This window comes from Ornithodoros turicata, chromosome 1 (assembly GCF_037126465.1).
Source record: "Ornithodoros turicata isolate Travis chromosome 1, ASM3712646v1, whole genome shotgun sequence".
Lineage (NCBI taxonomy): Eukaryota > Metazoa > Arthropoda > Arachnida > Ixodida > Argasidae > Ornithodoros > Ornithodoros turicata.
The window spans coordinates 21598610-21619256 of record NC_088201.1 but is presented as its reverse complement, the minus strand read 5'-3'; the positions used below and the strand labels follow the sequence as shown (position 1 = coordinate 21619256).

Below are 20647 nucleotides of genomic sequence, written 5' to 3'. Positions count from 1 at the left end.
TGGAAAGCTCTACATATGCTTAAGACATGGGAGATAGCACAGAAATATGGAACATCCATGAAACAGTTCAAACCCTCAATTCATGCAAGCTCTTGAAAAATGAAATGAAGCAAGTCCCTCTGTGAGATAGGTAGACAGTCTTAAATGGTCTGCTTTGCCCTGCACCTGACAAGTACTTTTGTAAAGTATACTGTATTACAAGTGTCACATTTTCAAACATTCCAATATAAAGTTATCAGAAAGCCAGATTCTTTAAGCAGTGGTGTACAACTAGACCCTGAAGTTTTCGGGTTTTATATTTTTCCAAATTCGGGATGTAGAAATCGGGTCATTAAATTGATGTAAAAAATTCATGCAAATTCGGGCAGAAAAATTACCATCAGACTGAGTTCGGGGAGAAATCGGGCATTATTGTAGAATAAACGTTCACTGTACCGTTTATCCAGAGTGCCAGAAGTAAGGGGCAGTCGCATATTTTGTGAGAAACTAGTATGTCGATGCCTTGAGGTGCCTAGCCTAGGTGCAGTTTTGCAGGTAGAAATCGGGTTTAACCCTAGATAGGTGAACCTCAATTCGGGGTGCAAATTCGGGTTTAACCCTAAAACATCAGGGTCTATGTATAACATTGGCATTAATCGCCATGTGCATATGCACTGACAGTCATCTCATGACGTAGTCACAAATTATTACATTCAGTGAGAACATCTCCCACCAGACAAACAAAAAGCCACACATACGAATATGGCACTGAAAAATACATAATCTACACTGCTTTATTTCACGACTGCTCAAAACAGAACTTCAGATGAAGTTGTATAAGTGCCTCCATGACATATCACAAGAATAAATCTTCAAACAAACTACCAAACCTATCAATACATACCAAGCTATAAAGTTGCTTTTTACACAATTGCACACAAAACAATTACCAACACCACCTCACTGGACATTCACAAGAGAATATGTATGCAAACCTGCGTGTGCTACTCGTGTCAAAGAAGGATGGTGCCATACAAACACAGTTGAATACTTAGTGGAATGTTCGCAATTGCAAACATTAAGTACAGGTAGTAAATTTATTGGCAATCGCAGTCTCCAAACACAACAAAACACATGCATAGGTAGAACAGTGACCTCCTGTTGCACTAACTCATGTACTGTCTTTAACAAACTGTGCATCAAACTTTGCACAATAGAGCCAGTAAAAGTAAGTGTATAATGCTCTATACAGTCAGCATTATAAGTGATTAAATGTGCTGGAAAGGGGGAAAAATGGCTGTCAATACGCGCAACAATGTAGCAGTTTTTAGCAACTCTGACCTCTGTACAAGCAGTATGTGAAGACTTGCTCATGGTAGTATCATAAGGCACAAAAGTTTTTCATCGATCATGCTTTAAAATTTTGACAATGGAAGAAATAATAGGAAAAATAAAATAAAATAAAATTAATTTCTAGCTTTTGGCACCAGCATTTCTTTTGTCTGTCTGTTTTGGGGAAAGTCAAACACTAGCAGTAACTGCTGGCAAGGTAAATCGGGTAAAGATTTTGACATTATTTAAGGTAAATCTGCTGAAAGTTTAAATGAAGTACTTATCAGACCCAATTTAAACGTGCAGGACCTCGTAGACTACACCACTTCGTAATTCTTCTTGATGGATTTAGCCAAGCAACAGCCAAAGATGATTCCCACAATCTGAGGAAGAAAAGTGGAAGGAAATCACAGGTTTGAAGGGTGCCTCATGAAATAAGCGAAAAACAAAACCAACTGAACCAAAAGTGCCATCAAAACAGCCTCCCTTGCTTACAATGCCATGAATGCAAAATTTAACAGCACAGCAATGACTAAAGTAGTAATTAAATTAGCTGAGTGCTTACAAGCTGTAACAGACTCACGACATCCACAGTTAGCAAGTGCGTGCCTAATTACACGCATTGCAATGTCCCTGGATGTATGCGTGAACACTTATTGCTCTCCACATAATTTGCCCTTCTCTCTAGAGATATTTTCGGGTGAAAAACGCGAGTCAATTACACCAGTAAATGCAGTATAGGTGAAGCTGCAAATGCATCAGATACACCAACAGTGAGTTGACATGCTCATGAATGAGATAAGCACCTAGTAACTGGAAAAAATCCGCATAGGATGGAATAGGAACCGATACTAACTAGTATTATGAAACGCGTGTGCCCTAGTAGCAAAGTCAATCTCCAACCGTTTTGGAACAGCATAAAACCGTTCACTAAGGTGAATTCTGTGAAGCAGTGGACCAGCAATCCAAAGGGTTCAATTTTTGTCTGAGGCACAAATTATTTAAGCAGCAGCTTTCCATTACAAATGTCCAACCAATGCAGTTTGTAATTAGTCTATTGTGCTATACATCTTTATAAATACAACATACATGGCGTTCATTTTTATTCATTTAAAGAAAAAGCTCAGAGCTGCATAGATCTGACTTCCACAGGTAGCTTACATAGCCAGGTGTCAAAGAAGGAGTATGTAACTACTAGATGACTAATGAGTCAAGATTTTTTTTATTAACTTTTGAGGGTTTTGGAAAAATATGAGATAGCAGAACTGGAGCCAATAACTATTTAAGGCCAGTCTTTTTAAAAATCTTAAAACGGGCACCAAATTTAGCTATGCAAATGAGCCAAAACCACGGGCATCAGAAGCGCAAAGGAGGTCACAATCTTCCCCATCAGTCTTATCTGAGCCACATAGCCTTTTATCTGGCCAGTAGATCAGCGCCCCCGTACTCCAACCAGCTCTATCACAGCTAAGCAAGTGGCCCTCCGATGTAGAACAGGTGATGTTCTCCCTGCTCAGTTGCATAATAAAATTTGGCTATGGATATTTCAACATATGTGCTCATTTCAGAATTTAAAAAAAATAGGGTGGCTTCAAATAATGACTGGCTCCAGTTCTGCTATCAACATCTAATTAAAAACTTAATAAGGTTGAGGTCATTGATTGAGGTTGAAGTCATTGCTTAGTTACATACTCTCTTCTAGGGAATATACATAGGGCCCTCAGTTTTCAGGTTTTATTTTTTGTGAAAATCGGAGGGTAAATATCGCGTTGAAAATCAGGACCTGCCAAACAGGGTAAAATCGGGTGATATACTGAGAAGTGATGTATTTTCGGGTGAAAAAAAACAACAACATTCTTTTTTGTGTCGAATTTAAGTGAAGGAATATTAAGAGACTGGTGGATAATTCACTGTATTACCACTAAGGCTTGTACTGGCCCCCGTTTACAAAAAGGAATAAGTTGCATGTTCAGCAAAGCATTATCCATCAATGAGCATTGAGAGCATGTTTGAGGCTCCAGGCACAGTCAGTCGTCGTCATCATCATCATCATCATCATCATCATCTCGCGCTCGTGTTGGTATGCCTTGTATATAGGCCTTTCTTTCCTTTCTTTCAATTTCGCACACCTTGCTGATACAAGAAACTCCCTTACCCGGACAAACGGTTTCTTTTCCGGATCCGTAACCATCTCCATGCAGCAATACTTGCACACCAATGTCTCCATCGCGTCCTCACCTGTTCCCTTTTTGACAACTTCGAGGTCTGCATATTGAGATGCCCAAGATTCGAGCGATTTGAGTTTCCGTCCTATTTTTGACGCTAGAAATCTGACCTGCATGCAAGCGTCAGCAAATCCAAACCCGACATGTTTTGTTTACTTCACCAGCATAAAAGTCAGACATGGCGTGCAAATCTTCTGATTGGTCTGTCTTGCGGCTGGCGAGATTGCAGTCGTTTCAAATGTGTTCCACTAGATGGCGCGGCGGCAGTTAGGTTTAGGCCGGACGCCAGATGCAAAGCCAACCGAAGCGCTGCCACAGTTTCGACAGTTTTTGGTAGTTGGGAGCGGTCGCGGCGATTGCCGTAGTTCGCGCGTGTGCAGATGGAGTCCTTGGCTTGCACGTTCGCAAGCCCAGTTTACGGGCTTTATCGGGTTTTACCCGAAAAATGAGGGCCCTAAATATACATACATCTAGAAAACCCAGTACCTGCAAAACAAATAAAAACAAACACCATGTATGTAAAGATTGTAATATGGCTTAAGCAGCCAGAAATGGCCGAGGCAGACCACAATTAGGGACGACACAGACACTGCATATCTGACAGCATCAGACAGCATATCTGAGCGGCAATATGGCTTGTTTTTGTTGGAAATAAAATCTAAATGAGACTGAGTGTTTGTGTTCCAGTCCAGCTGTTTTCCAGAACAGTACCAGAGCAGTTCCATGTGGGTCTCCTTTTTTTGTGTCCGTAACTTTCGATTTTTGCCATGGAAGCTTACCAGCTTGCCTGCACCCTATCCCTTCTCTCGTTAGTTCCAGAACAGTTACTTTCAAGCATATAGTAAGTACTTGTTTTAAAAAGTATTATGTAGCAACATTACTGTTGCTACTGAACAGTGAAGCACAGTTCAAAATGCCACATAACGGTCCTTGAAGAACTCACAATACTTCGGAAAAGTGAAGGCATTTCAATTTCATTTCAAGGCATTCCAATAAAAGTTATGGCATACCTCAATGAAGCAAATGACAATGCCAGTTGCTCCAACGTAGATTATCTTCTCATTGAACAGGTCGATGAAAGCCTTCAAGCAGCCCTGTTAGATAAACAGTGAAAAAAAATATTACTCTTTGTAGAGATCTGAAAACACCAACAGACATGGACAGGGACCTTTGAGGGAAAGCTGTAATTGGCTGAATAGTACAAAATACCTTTCTGTCAACTCTGCGTTATAGTAATGTAGGAGTTATCGTTATATTGAAGATCGTAACAAATGGGCTCGACTGTATTCGATTCACGGTAAGTTCCAGCTATATGTAAACTATTCGAGCTCGTTTATGAAGATATTGATGGGCACATGAAATCCAAATGTTAAATTGGAGCATCGTTATATACCGTATTTACCCAAACGTTAGTCACTGTACGGTCTCAGCTTCATGCCATCTGCGAGGTACGAAAGCATGATAGTGAAACGCAACTTCTCGTTGCCAGTAGTGAGCAGATTTACCTCATGGCTGCCCTTTGTTGACACAGTAGTGTTACTTGTCATGTCGAAAAACACTGGTGTCTGGTCCGGATTACCGATTTGGCTAATCATGAAATGGTGCTGGTCCCGGAATCTTAAAAAGTAGCGGTGGAATGCAACCACCTTCTCCTCGTACTCTTCGGGAAGCTGTTGACATACCATCGTTCGTTTTCCAAGGCCAAGTCCATTTTGCCTCCTAAAGTCTGTGACCCAATGGCGGCTGACCTTAGCCTGTGCTCTGCTTATTCTGTGTTCCATTGCGAGGCGCCTTGCCTCTTCTTGTATCACATCGCAAGTCACACGCAGTTTGTTGTCCCGCATGGCTTGCACAGTCTCCTTCAATTTGGCTTCAATCGCTGGATAACGCCCTGCGTTCGGTCCTTTGAAGCCACGGCGCGTCGCGCTGCACATCAAGAGAGCGTCTTGCTGTTTTCTCCATTCCCGGACTACGCATTCGGAAACATCGAACTCGCGTTCCGCAGCACAGTTGTTGTTGGCTTCGGCGAACACGATAACACGTCGCTTATGACGCAGGAAATGAACGTCGTACCCTGCCTATCGTGCAGATGAAGATCTCGCTTTTGCCACACAGTCATAGACATGTGTACGCAATCACAACAAATGGCTTCAATGATGGAGGTCCACGCTCTCGCTCCTATCGTTATGGTTTCGTGGATACTCTCGCCCTGTGCTCTCTTGCGTACTCGAATCTCGAATGTCCATCAACTTTTATAGATACTCTCACCCACTCTCCCCTCGTTACCCACGAGAAAGTAAACAAAATGGCAGCGTGGCGTGCTATACGGACAGAGTAATTCTACCACTGAGCTGCGTGGTCGGGCTGGTTCTGAATACAAGTCGACCCCCCACTTTGGATTGTTCGATTTCAAAAAAAGGGTAGACTGACATTCGCGTAAATACGGTATTAACTTTTGCAAAATCGCCGGTCGGGATCGCGTCAACAGTATTGAATGGTTAAGGTTGACAGCGTATGATTAAGTAAGACTAACAAACTAATTGAAAGCACTACTGTACCTTTTTATATGCCAATTCAACTGTACAGTTCTCTGGCTTATCAGGGCAGCATGATGATGGAAGGTGTTGCTTGTCCTCGAAGTAGTCGGTATAGTTGTTCGCTCCACAGCATTTTAACTGAAAAAAGATTAATGTATGAGTAATGCAGCTTTCTTCATGGAATATGGGTAGTTATGTACAGTGATGTACAAGCATTTCCAGAGGGAACATTATTATTAACTTTCAAAAATAAACTACACTGGCATAACACACAGCCTCTTAATTTACTCCAACCTTACCAAAACAGAGTTTTTGCCATGCAGTAGGATAACTTATTGCATCTTTGAATTAAAAACACTGGCCAAGGGAATGCTCTTTTTTCTTCTTCAAGACTTTGGACACACATTAGCACTGTACACAATTCTAACTAAACTGAGATAGTCTGATAAGGTTTCCGCAAAAATGTTCCTACTCGAAAACCTGATGCATGTCGAAGCACACTAGAAGAGCGCAAATTTATGCTTGTCAAGGGGCTAGGTAAGTTCGTAGAAAGGGGTCTGCGGTGTCGAAGGAACAGGCAGCGGGCACAACGTTACGTCGTCATGTTGCAAAAGAAGCGACTGAGTAGAATAACTGAGTAGACTGAGTAGAATAACGGCTATGCACATCTATTTGCAGAAAGTTATAACTGCCATCCGTAGTGGCAGCGAGAAGAAGGTGGAAGACCAGTGTGACGAGTCTTCCAAAAAGAAGTTTCTTTTGAGATTTCTTTGGACAATTCTGACTCGTCCACACAATGTTTTGGTCATGTACGGGTAGAGGGCGGCACAGCACGTCCCGGAGCGAGTTTCGTGCTGCTGTTTGAAGGTGAACATGCAGGATGACCAGGCAACACAGGTTTTTAAACAGCGCGACCAGAGAACCATCGTCAACGTCTCAGGTGTCGCAGTTATCGCGAAAAAGAAGTTATCACGACGTTTCTGAGGACTGTGGCAGTGAGTTATGTGTGCTCCGAAAGTGAAGAAGACTGGAATCTTTTGAAATCTTTGGGCTCTTTCAGCCAAGAGGATGATGACAGAGCTGGTTTAGGAAGCTGTCGCCAGTGGTGTTCCATAAACAAAGATGACCCGCCGCCTGTGCCTCCCCGGTTCCCAATCTCAGGAGCACCTGGGAAACATTTCATGTTTCGGACGTATAAAAACAAAACAGACGTAAATAAAAATGTTCTTATATTTCTATATTCACTTGATCACCTTCTTACAAAATGTAATATACCCGCCACCTCTTTAGATAGAGCTGAAATGTTTTTGTTTAGTTTCCACAGAATGCCACATACTGTGAGGAACAAAAGTATCAGTTTCGTGTACGAAATTTGATATTTTTGGAAACAGTGAAGGGGTTCAGATTTGCCATACACCTAAACAATCTGCTAATAACAGATAAATGCTGCTTCGCCACAGAACCTTTTCATTCCCACCCCAGTCATGGAAACAGACTAGGCCATATGGAACAATAACGTGACCCACAAAACTCTTCTGTTAAAGGATAGTATTACTATTAAGGATAGTATTAGTACAGGACTGAGATTAGTATAAAGTAGACAGTATATGAACTATCCCAATGTTACATATGCAGTATACCTTTACAGAGACAACCCTACAATAAAAACGTGAAACTTACACTGCTCTGTGCATCATTCCAGAACTTCTGCATGTCTTTGTTTGTCTCGAACTCATTAATGGATTCTGTTGCAGACTTTCTTGCGGATTCTCCGATCTGTAAAGGGACAGCATGAGAATAGCTTAATTTCATTGCCTGCAAAATGAGCAAATGCTGCTTTTTGACAAATCTGCCACATCAGCTGCAAAATACTTACTTTTACAAATATAGAGTCTGTAAACAGTTTAATGTGGAGAAAAGAAAGCATGAAGGCAAAACGATTTCATGATGTTACGAAATGTCCATGCCACATCAATCAGTAAATGTGCACATACAATGAACAGCATCCCCCATCTGCATGTTAGCTAGACATATTTCGAAGCAGTATGTTTCAGCATAGTGCCCTGATGTAATTATTGCGTCTTAACAAAATTCAAAATATACTGAACTACAGCGTAGTTTTGGTTTGTTACCAGGGTTGCCAGACTGGGCTGTTCATAGACAAATTGGGCTACTGTTCCATGCAACTGATGCGAATTCAAGAATAGGTACTACTATTGAGACGAATAAGCGAAACAAACAAGTTGTATCACGAAAGTTCTTAGTTATCCATGACATACAGAGTTTACGGATACGGAGTAGCGCTGGTTATATTTGTCACATGCATTACAGATAGAAGAGACACTTCGGTGTACTCGTTATCATCATGATAAAGGTCATATCACGCCCTGTGGCGGTTCCTTAAAAAGAAGCTTTACGATAGTGCGGGTACACATTACACGGGTATGTACAGTACGTTATACGGGTACACCTGGTATACGGGTGTTTCACTTAGCGTAAAGAGATAAAAAAAAGCACTAAAAAATCTACTTGTCTGAACACTACAGAGTCAGCGCTATTTATCTCAGGGGAGATTTTGCCATGCCTTCCGAGCACTTTCATTAAATTTTCACGAGAAATTGAATTTTCCCAACTGATCTCTGAAATTTGACGAGTCAACCGCACTTTTTTTACAGAAACAAAGCACATGTCGGATTCACCCCATTGCATTGTAAAATACATTGCCTACTGCTTTGTTAGTAGTTGAAAAAAGAAAAAACTGCAAACCGTCGGCGGAGCTCAGTTCGCTGTCAAAGTATTGCAAGATGTGGTGGAAGAAAAACGGTCACCCACCCCTTCCTGTTTCCTTCCCGCTCATCTTTGAGATAACTAACTAGCCAGGGGAGCACGCTGGAAACTGTTTACTGCCTGAGTCAGAGAGAAGGAAAGCACACGGGCCGTGTGCTTCCTCCCTGGTATCGTTTTCCCCCCTCTCTGGCTTGTGCTGCCTGCAAAAGCACTGGGTGTGAGGCTGGTGGTAAATGGTGTACAGTAAGCTTCCGTTAATTCGACCCTGATGGGAACGTGAAATTTGATCGAATTATCCAAAAGTCCAATTAAAAGTTAAGCGAAAGAATGAACGAGGTCAATGTCACTTTTGTGTGATCATCTGCTGTCGAACGCGCTTGAAACGCGCATTTGAAAACATGCCACATAGAGCGTTCATGTGACGGAACGCCCTTTCGGTGTTGTCTTCATAAAGGTACGTTCCCACCACATCAGCGAACGTCAAGAAAGTCGGGAACGACGGAGATGCCGGTGAACTTGTCACGTTCACAGAGCAATCCGTGAATCCTGCGGATGCCGCGAAGGTGTCGAAAGCCACAACAAGAGAGTAGAGATTGCTTCTGCTTTTACCGAGAGTGCCGGGAAAGACGCGAGCCTGCACCAATCATCGCGCTCCAAGAGCGAGAATGCTGGGAAGGGAGAGCAGTGGAATGGACAACTAATATGGCAGATGCGCAACCTGGTCTACGAAATTATAATCCAGGCTCTAAGGTAGTGCTTAATGTTGTACTACAGCAAATGCAAGAGGAGCAGAAACGTAGATATGACGACCGCGTCATAGCAGCTGCTGAGAGACGAGACGAGAAAGTAAGTGTATCGACTCTGTTGAGACGTGTAGATGCATGCTGTCTGCGGCTCGCAGCGGGCATCGTTTTTCAGGTGGCTGTATAAAACGCGATAAATACGTGTTTTGCAATTCTTATTTTGATTTATCACAACGACATTATACGTATTACACGTGTGGAGCTTGAGTACAGTTCGAAGAATGAAACCGATCAGTTCTTGAAGCGGTGGACGGTAGTGCCAGCATTCGTGGCTTTCTGAGCACAGTGTGAACAAGAGAGTCACGAAAGCCATTAAAGCAGTGAATGAGTTCCCCGCGTTCGCTGCTTTCGATGATGTAGTGTGATGATCCAGGGCGTCGAGTCAGACTTCAACGTCTGCCGCACTTGGTTGACCACACTACACGCGCTCGGCGAAATAGTCTTCAGTTTCGCTTCCGCAATCTTGTTCTTGAGCGCGGCAGGACACGTTGCTCACAGTATTGGCGTCTGACAACGTTGTTGTCCACTGCCACGAAGTCACTGAACCTGGCCAAGCGCACGTTGTGTATCGTACTCTTGCTGCACAGACAGATTCCGAATGAAAGCCCAGTGAAAAGTCAAACAAAAAAAACGAGGAGAAAAAACGAAAAGGGAAACATTTCCTCCTCGCCCGGGACTTTGCATCCGTAAGGGATCGTGTGACAGTTCTGTGCAATGTGTGGAGCTCTCTTCAGGTTTTGCGCGTGCGCAGAACCACGAACGCTGTCGCTTACGTATGCAAAGGCGATCGCGTACGATGCACTAAAACTCGCAGTTATAGATACGAATCAATACTGTTCAATCGCCATCTGCCACCTGAGCTGTAGAGCAAACTCCTCTGTTGCTATGGGTGGTGCAATGCGGGCCACGTGGGTTACTGGTTCGTGGATGCGTCGGTCGAGGTATACCACGTAGACTGTTTTCATGTTCGAAATAACAACCTTTTTTATCGATAGAAACACATGGGCATTTGATGGGACCTTCGAATTCGATCGAGTTAAGCGAAAAAATGAATTATCGGAAGCTGTATTAATGGAAGTCTACTGTACATGACATTTTTTACCCAAAAACATCACGCCACTGAGGGGGTGCATTCAATACGCAGGGGAAAATTGGAACCCAATGCTTAAGGTACACTTAACTCCCACTTTATTCTGAGATATCAGCAGCGATCTCTTCGGAATCCAATATTGCGATCCTCCCTCATTGTCGCGATTCTTCCACACCAAACACTCTTCCGTTCCGTCAAGTGACGAAATACTCGCCTATGTCAGTCGCATTCATTGTTCATCACTAACACCAGGCGCTCCTTCTCCTTGACTGCGCAACACTAGTGGCTGCATGATATGATCGGCTGCACAAGCCCGACACGATCTTACAGTACTCTGCTACTAAAGTCTGGGTGCGTTTAGTGTGCGGGGAACAAAAAAGTACCAGCATTTCGGCGCTCAAGTTGGGATGCATTCAATACGTGAGTGCAACCAATACGCAAGTAAGTATGGTAAGGTCTAGCTCCAATGCAGCTAGTACGTGCTGCCAGTGCACCAGGCTCTCGTTCAGAGAGACTCTTTTAGTTCGAACTCCCCTGTATTAAAGTAATCTTCGGTCCCCTTTGAATTCAAGTTAACGGGTCTGCACTGTACTTAATTTAAAGGGATAGTTTGCTCCATAAGCTAATTGAAAGAAATGTATGTGGCAGTAGCCATTTGGCTCCAAACAACTCTCCTGTAAGACGTTCCGCTCTAAATCGTTGTATTTCCAAAGTGAACTGTATTTTGCCGTGAAAGTTTAAAGTGAGGGCAGATACACAGGAAGGAGAAAACTAGAGAGCCTCTCATCCACTCCTGTGACTTTTGAATGATGTTCACTCTGGGGAAGTCACATGGGAGTGAAGATGACAGCCAACAGGAGGCTGCGAGGCCTCGCCTGGCCAGGTGGGAACGGCCAGTGCTTTGCAATGTTGATACTAAATTATACCTAGAGCTTGAAGTTTCCGGGATATACATTTTTCCCAATTTTGGGGGGGGGGGGGGGGTTAAAATTGGGGAAATCATCAATAACTTGGGGGTAAATTCATGCAAATTCAGGTGGGAAAAACTTCAAGTATGTTAAATTCGGGGACAAATCGGGCTCTACTACTCAAACAAACTGTACTGGTTTGGTACAAACGATGATGGAAATGAGTTTGCTCCCAAACAAGCCTAGTGTGCACTCCTACAGACATTTCAGTGCGGGCAATTTGCCAAGTAAAAATCAGGTTTCACCCTAAAGAGACAACCTTCAATTCGGGGTGCAAATTCGGGGACGAAACGGGTTAAACCCTAAAACTTCAGGCTCTAATTATACAGTACAACTTCACGCAAAGTAATGCAAAACCTTGGAAAAGTATAAAATCCACTAACCTTGAAAACCTAATCCTACCCCATTATACCTTTAAATCCCATCCTTTACCCCATCCTTTAAATCCTACCCCATTGCTATTGTGAGTATGTGGGAAATGAAATAAGGAGTTGCCTCACAGCGAGGAGCCAAGTCCTATGGTACCTAAAAACGTCAAAAGTGCTTTGAGGGCAGAGTGTTGGATTTGGCCACGAACCAAGCAACTTTGACAAAGAGAGGGGGCGAGTGTCCAGCTCATCAACAGACCCAGACACCAAAGTTTCATTCACTAAAAGTGATCTCAGAGCCAAGGGAGGGTTCCTTTTCCCCTGATTCTGGATAGATCAGTCATCTGAGTGCAGTCTCTGTAAATTTCATAGCTATTTCAATGCTGATCATACAGTTTCTGGTGCTATATAATTTCTTTTGCATCCCAGCAATCGCCCCCACAGAAACAATCAGCTTTTTCTCAGCTGACAGGATTTGCTGTGCCGATGCATGGCACAATGTGCGAAATAGCTATATTTCGAAAGTGATTTTGCAAAGTGAGAGCAAGGAATGAAAGGGAGGAATCTCCCATTAAGGGCCTATTAAGTAAGAAGAATAACACGAGCCAGCTGATGGTAAACTTGGTACACACTGCATTTTCTTAAAGGGACCATGAAATGATTTTCGCGAATTTTGAGTACTCTGCAGGAAACCGATCTCATGATCCCTCACTATCGTACACAAATCGACTTTTAACCGTATTCAGAACAACGGGGGCGCAGTTATCAGACAAAAATAGCAGGGCGTGACTGCTGGATATATGCCTTCGAAGCGGGTTTACGTCATCGCCATCCAATTCTCTCAGCCAACTGTGAACGACGAGGAGGACACACCCCGCGGAACCATGTGGGTACATGGTTTCGGTTTGGACACAACGACGACGTATGTCTGCCGTCGAAATCACTCGAAATATGGCGAAAAGCAAATTGTCGGCAATGGAGGAAGAGATTATGCGACACACACAGCGTCTATGGATCGCTCGGTACTCAGCAGCTCGTAAAGTGTCACCGACGGAGGTATGTTCTGACGAAGAAGTAGTTCAAAGAGGAAAACGTGCTCCGCTAACCATGCTGACAGTCAACGGTTATATTACATTTCTCGTAGGATTTTGTGTCAACCGTTGGATACAATCTTGCCTCCAGGTCAAATTAAAACATATTTCATGGCGAAGTATGCAAGCTTGTTTGAAAATTTTGCAGTCTGCTCGCAAAAGCCCGTCCACGAATCGGCAACATGTTCTGTGTATGATGTCACGGCCAGTTCGCCTCGGAGGCGGGCCGTAGCAGCTGCCGTTCACGCCCATGGTTAATATAGAATATCCTCGCTATTTGAACCATTTTAAACTTCATATTTCACAGAGTGAATGCTTTAGTACAGGGGAACAAATTAAAAATGATCGTGGGCTTGTCAAATATCCTTTCATGGTCCCTTTAAGGGTGAGAGATAAACTAACAACCACACACGACGACTCATGTGTCAATGGTTATCCGAGTCCACATGCAGAGTTATTACAGTATTCTTCATTCTCAATGAAGTGCTTCTACTTTATGTAATGCACTGCTTGCAACACACTTGTCTGAATTGAGCACCCTGTGGTTCATCCCATCTCAATCTCCAGGTGCTGCAAGATTATTCATTTTGAGTAATAAACACGTGCAGCATGTGGTCTTTCTTTAAACACAATATTAGAACAACATTTCCAAGGACAACCAAGGAAATATGGGCTGCAGAACTACTAACAGGCGATCCCAGACAACCGTGTTGCAAGCGGTACCTAGTCGAAGGTGCACACCTTATCATAGTGTACCTACTTTTTTAGTGCTATTTGAGATTATCCTTCTACTACTCAGTCACTCGGCTCAAACCAAAGATCAAAAACAGTCTTATACTACAATGGAAGCACTCTACTGTACATCAAATTGTACTCAAACTTAGGAAGCCTTCATGCAGCAGTAACAGACCAACAACATGTGCTAGAAGGTAAGCAAAATAACAACAACAACAACAACAAAAAGAGAATGGGAGCAACATTTTCTGCAACCTGCATCTTTAAATATCACCCTTCGTAATCATGAGCAATGAGGGTTGTGTGTGGACATACGGTACAAACTATACACCATAACATGCCAGAGTGGTTGCTACCAAATAACAGTAGTAAATAACCTGTTTTTAAAAAGTGTTCCACATAACGACTACATAACGACTACAGCACCTGCTGCGAATGTCCCATTTTCCTGTTGCAAAATGGGAAGTCTTTGAAAAGGGGGTAGCACATACCCTTACATTAATTTACATCAAAGTCCATGACGGTTACGTTCATAGCACTGAGCAGTGTTATCACACTATTGGTGCTCCAACTAAGTAATGTCCTGATAAAATGAGACAAGTCAAGCTATGACTAGAGCCTGAAGTTTTAGGGTTTTACCCGATTCTTCCCGAATTTGCACCCCGAATTGGAAGTTGCCTCTTTAGGGTGAAACCCGATTTTTACCCGGCAAATTGCCCTCACTGGGATGTCTGTAGGAATGCACTAACTTACTTCTTTGGTAGAAAAATGCAGTTACATCACCATTTGTAGCAAACCGCTACAATTAGTTTCTGAGCCAGATTTCTCCCCAAATTTAGCGTACCGTAAGTTTTTTCACCCGAATTTGCACGAATTTAGTGCACAAGTTTATTTACCTGATTTTTACCCCCCCGAATGTAGGAAAAAATATTTCCCGAAAACTTCAGGCTCTAGCTATGACCTAGTGCATCACTAGAACATCTACATGGTAGTACTCTTTGGCACTTTATGGTGGTATAATACTATGGCACCATATGGTGCATGGGGCCCCTCAATAGCTATGAAAAAGTGTGGCAGGATAATGTACAGGTGTCTTACTTCTGTCAAACATGATATATCATTTTTCCTTCTTGTACCATCAGCAGTAATTTCCTGCATTACATCACACTTTTTGTCCCAATGAAAATCATGTCAAATTTCACTGTACTTGAAAAAAAAAAAAAAAAAAAAAAAAAAAACAGAACTCCCTGCAAAATGGAGCAGATAGTGAAATTAACTTTGACTTTAAAGTTGCAAAAATCACAAGGGAGTGAAATGTCATCAACAATGGTCAAAGACATTTCACTGTCTACCCTACCTGGGAACGGTAGACATAAGCAGCAATGGCAGCTCCCAGCTCGCAGATCAAGATCACCAGCAACAAGACACTGAACTGTAAAGGGGGACAAAAATTAATAAACATGGACTGATACTCTGGTGTTGTTTAACATGCGTTACTTCAAAAATAATCCCATATCTTTTTGAAAAGCTATGCACAGCTCCACCCACTTCTCTTGTTGCCTGTACTATGTTGCTGCAACATTATATTTCTACACCGAGACCCTGCCAGTTTCAACTCCTTTTCCCCAATTCAGAACATGTGCTTGAACCCACACAATTGAACTAGACTTGTCGTTTGTGTACAGCTACACCTTGACTTGTTTTTGTTGCTAACAATATTTTGTTGACATCTGCACTGTGTTCATCCATGCAGAAACATGAGAACATCTTCCGCAGCCTGACAATACATGATCACACACATAATTCAAACCAATGAAGCCATCACAAAACCTTTGTGGACTGCAACACCTGTGATATTGTCCTAGTTTGGACTCCCATCCATACCATCTTTTCTGGAGCTAAAGTATGCCTCAAGCACTAACTGTGAATAGGAAGCATTCTTTGCAAGTAACAAAAAGGTGGCTGGTCAGTGCTCAGGAGGTTTCATGTACCATTTATATCCATGTAGCTCCTCCAGAAATTTCATGGCAATCATGACAAACTGCGTACCGTTGTGATCATACATGTGTGCTCTTTCCATGCTCCACAGCAGCCAAGGAAAGCCAAGATGAAGACGAAGACACCAAGAACAATTATGGCAACCGGGGCACCCAGGAATCCAGCATAGATCAGCTTCTGTGGACTGAGTGAGCTCAGCACAACTGCACCCACAGCAATTAGGGCAATACCACACAACTGAAAATGTAAAGACAAAATAGTTAAATTCGTAATGCTCAGAATAATAAGCAGAGCAACCTGACAGAGATCATCAAACTGGTACTACAACATAACACATTCTGCAACACCTTAGAGCATAAAAGCCTGCTCATAATTCTATGTGCATTTTATGTAAATATCTGAAGCAGCTGCAGATAAGCTGCTAAGAAACGCTTAGACATTAGTATGTTGCTTACTACTAGCAGTGGCGTAGCGTGAGGGGGACCGTAGGGGCAGTCGCCCCGGGCGCAAGATTTTTTGGGGAGCAAATTATCGACAGAGAAAGAAGTTCAAAATAAAAACAGCAAAACTGTTTATCACTTGAAAAATTCTCAATTTTTTAACATTGGGCGCTGTTGGAATGATCTTCTGGGCAATTGAAGAGAGGTTCGATACACCACGGCGATGTAAAATTGCATCCTGTGTGCTTTGGCAGCAAACAGTGGGTGATGACTGATGAGACAGCAAGGCACATACTCAAAGTGAAGCAACCGAAGTGCAAAGTCCATGAAGTGCTTGCTACTGGACAGGGGGGAATCTGATGCATTCCTGTTATGTGTCTTGTTTGGGGGCACGATACTCGTTTTGCCCCAGGCGCTGGGAACCCACGCTACGCCGCTGAGTACTAGTAGTATGTCTTAGTAGTAAGTTGCTAACTTAGTACTCCAAGAAATCATTTTTATTATGGCTTATCCCCAATCCATTGTTTTTGAAGAAAATTGAAGGTAAACATATCGGTGATAACACTTCAAATAATGTATATATTGCAAGTTATCAACAGAGTTTCATACAAGCCAGATGCTTATTGTACCGTATTGATTAAATAACAAAAATGTATTTTCTTGCACTTAAATATGAGTGGGCAGTTGGAGTGTTTCAGTCATTTCCCTTTTACGATGAAGGATATAAACACATATATTAGTTCACAAATGCAATTTTAGATTCAAGCAAACTAATTTTAGATTCAAGCAGAATAATTTATTCTGCTCTAATACTTTGAATATAACATTATGATGATATTAACCCCAGATGATAGGAACTTATTAAGCTATTTAACTGCATAAAATGCACTACCACTTAAATAAGCAGTTCAAGGACTCTTTTCTAGAACAGCGTCTCAACATGTTTACCTGCTTGCATTACATGAATGTAACTACTTTACGACATGCACCTGACAACACTCATGCACCTCATTCTCTAAGGCCTATGTCACCTTCAATGAAGCAATGCAAAGTCTAATCAAACACAAAACAGGAGCGGTTAACACAGTGTATAACTAAAAAGCACTGGCATGGTGAGAATGTCACAGCGAGATTCATGGAAATGTAACTTCAAAGACAATTAAAGGGTAAATTTCCCGACTCTTCCACCCCAAAATGGAGGTACAACCGTGTACCAAATGCGAGGAGTTCTAATGGTTAAGCACAACACACTAGCTCAACAAAAGTGAAAAAAAAGCAGCAAAGTCAACTGCAAAACTGTTGATGTTTAAAAGCACTGTCAAGAACTGTAGAAACACTACTACAATGTATGCAGAAACCAAACAGGCTCTTGAACACTAAATTCAAAGCCAGCTGGGGACGCAAGAGAGCGTCAGCCATCAGTTAAAGATCATATGTCCAAGCTGCCACTGGTAAAAGGAAAGTAGAGGAACCACCGAGCGGCTGATCACTATGTTATTAGAGACTATTTGTCTACATCTTCGCTTGTGGTATTCATTTAGGACACCTGCCTTGTTTCAAAAAAGGATTACGCGAATCTGAAACTGAACCTGTTGGCTGAAATTTCCATAAAAATTGCCATCACATGCATTACAGGCACACAACTTTTTCACATGCGACAAAAAAGAACTGCCCAGTACAAACGTGAGCATGCTAACAGTATGTGAACAAAGTTTACCAATCACTGTTGTTACTAGTTCATTATTCAACCAAGATAAACCAGCTGCTTAACGTGCTTAATCCTTCCTAGCTTCTGTTTACTTCGTGAGAGCTGATTAGACGCAAAATTTTGCAATTTTATTGCATTTTTTCTTTTTTTGTTTGTTTACGAACTGTAGCAAATGAAACGAGTAGAAGTCAACTCTTACAGCATGGCTGTCCAAGACGCATGAAGCGGCATGAAGCAGAGTAATCACGATGCGTCATATCGCAACCTTCAATTCAGAGGACGGGAATGGAGCAAGGTGTCCTATTCATCTCATCCGGGAACCGCTAATGAACGAAGAGTGCCGTTGTGGATATGTTTCGAAATTAACGATCTCCTCTTCCGTTGACACGCGAGGTAATCACGGTGGAAGTAATACACCTGGGAGCTTTGCCAACGAAGGGGCATGTGTCGAGCAGTCACCCTCTTTAGCTACCATGGCGTCACTCGCCATAACAGGAACGACACAGTTGAAAAGAACTCCTGTTGCCTAAATTCTTAAGCTGCCGCTCTTAGTGCAGGCTGCGCGGTTAGCGAACGACAAACGTATGACAAGGACAAACTGGTCTATCATTACGGAAATGTGACACGCTGGCAAATGTACACCTACTTTACGTATTCACAATATTAAACAGCTGGGTTGCAAAAACGTGCGGGAACACATAAGGGAAAGTTAATAGCAAGCAAACAAAGCAAATAAACATAATATAACAAACTGCACCTCGAAATACGCACATTATAGGAAAGCGCAAAACCCAAAGCAATGAAGTCAATACCGTTTGGTATAGTGGCACACACAGTAAGTGTCAAAATGATATGAGAATACCATGTGTGAATGTGAAACAGGCTCTATACAGTGCCTATAAATATGGTAAGTGAATATGGCGAAGTGATTAGGGGATTAACAAATGCTCGTATACTTACAACAAAAATGGCGTTAAACGCAAAGAGGAGGTACTTAATGCACTCCATCGATGCTGATCGGACCATTTTGAATATAATTCGTGATCAAACACAAGAGTCAATCAAACAAAGTTAGGAACTCGGACACACCGCTCCAAATACAAGGGGATACAGGGCGCTAGCGATAGTGGTGCCGTGCTCGACGAGTGCTTGCCTGCTTGCTTGCTACGCCCGGGATGTAACACTACGCGCGGAAGGACATGGATGGGGAAATGAGTTGAGCGGCGACTGGTGACTGTCAGCGCGACCCACGAAGTGACTCACATCGTATATCCTGAAACGTTTGACGGCGCGCTTATTTAAAGTTTAGAGCCTCGCGCCCGACAAAGAATTTCTTCGTGTTCAAAATTGCAACAGCTAATGACAACTTGGAACTACAGCACGAAACGTGACGTCTATTGGTGATACAACTGGTGGTGACCAATAGGCTTTCCGTTTGTGGAAGCGGCTTATCGCTGTCCACTGTCACCCCAGAAGAATGTCCCCCAACTCCGTAATCAAGACCTTGTGCGGATTCTGGATAGTCTGGAAAAAAGAAAAAAAAAAAGCGATAATGGGAGAGAAACGTGTAGATTGCTACCTGCAGCTCCTTCAGGGGGAGGTTCATTACTCGACTTGGGTATTTATTTTTCATTCATTTTTAAGAGGTATTTTCACCAGAATTTATAAATCCAGAATATCCCATGTCCAGGGATATAAAAAAAAATAATACGAAAAAACTAAAAGTCGGATTCATTTGATCAGACTTATTATTTGGACCACAAGCGTCACGCCTCAGAATTTGCAAAGTAATCAGTGACAAGATAGATGGGGAACAGAGCCCGCTAATGTACTAGTTGGCATAAAGCTGGAGAGATGTGTAAAAGACACTGTTAGGCTGCCAAAGCGAACACCAATTTCGCTTGATAAACCGGAACATATGAGCTGCTACGTTGCCCTTTAGAAGGTCTGTTGTAACAAAATGTCAGAGCTATGGGCGTAGATGGGTAGAAATCCAGCAAACCGGTAGAGAAGTACGAAGGGAGTTGCCACAGGACAGAAGCCGCCGATATTTCGAACAGAGACTGTTCTTCTTCTGCGGTACGTCGGAGGCTTGTGCAGGCACACCACTCCCTTCCAATGGTGTGCTCAATGGTTATGAACTTTAAAGCGAAGGGAGATCCCTTTAAGTTGGATGTGTTGTGATGAAAGCGTGCCAGCTGTTAGTGCGTTGAACTATAGTGTTGTAGCGCACCCCCTTTTTTTATTCTCATACTGCTTAAATGTACTGTTATCCATGATTGCCCACACCTTCTATGGCACTCTGGTGCCAGTAGTATGAATAAAATAAATAATAATAATAATATATAATCATAATAAGTAATAATAAAATGAACATACATATTTTAAAAAAAACGAGTGGAAATCCAGTTTATGTGTCACAATCGAAGTTCCGAAGTTGAATTGGAATTGAGAACGCTGCAAAACACTGCTTTCCCATGCAGTGCATGAACTAAACACAGCTCCTTGAAAGCAAGTGCACTTGTGTAGCTTATACCGTGACTGTAATTATAACCACTAGTCGTATAGCGTATGTCTCACAGTGCT

General features: G+C 42.4%; 1 protein-coding gene across 1 annotated transcript; it reads right to left on the bottom strand.

The window, feature by feature from the left end:
- Window positions 1-744: 744 nt before the first annotated feature.
- Window positions 745-19257, bottom strand: LOC135377615 (CD63 antigen-like). The gene is made up of 7 exons (XM_064610156.1): window positions 19022-19257; window positions 15965-16150; window positions 15273-15347; window positions 7754-7849; window positions 6095-6211; window positions 4547-4630; window positions 745-1694 (listed from the first exon to the last, which is right to left on the bottom strand). The coding sequence occupies exons 1-7, from the start codon at window positions 19085-19087 to the stop codon at window positions 1629-1631; spliced, it is 690 nt and encodes a 229-aa protein (XP_064466226.1). The 5' UTR covers window positions 19088-19257; the 3' UTR covers window positions 745-1628.
- Between the last annotated feature and the right edge of the window lie 1390 nt (window positions 19258-20647).

Excerpts from the sequence above, each read along its gene's own strand:
- LOC135377615 (XM_064610156.1), bottom strand. The coding sequence starts at position 19,087 with ATGGTCCGATCAGCATCGATGGAGTGCATTAAGTACCTCCTCTTTGCG. Across the intron at positions 7,850-15,272 it reads CTTATGTCTACCGTTCCCAG|ATCGGAGAATCCGCAAGAAA; the intron begins GTAGGGTAGACA and ends GTCCCTTTACAG. Across the intron at positions 1,695-4,546 it reads TTGTCATTTGCTTCATTGAG|ATTGTGGGAATCATCTTTGG; the intron begins GTATGCCATAAC and ends TTTCTTCCTCAG.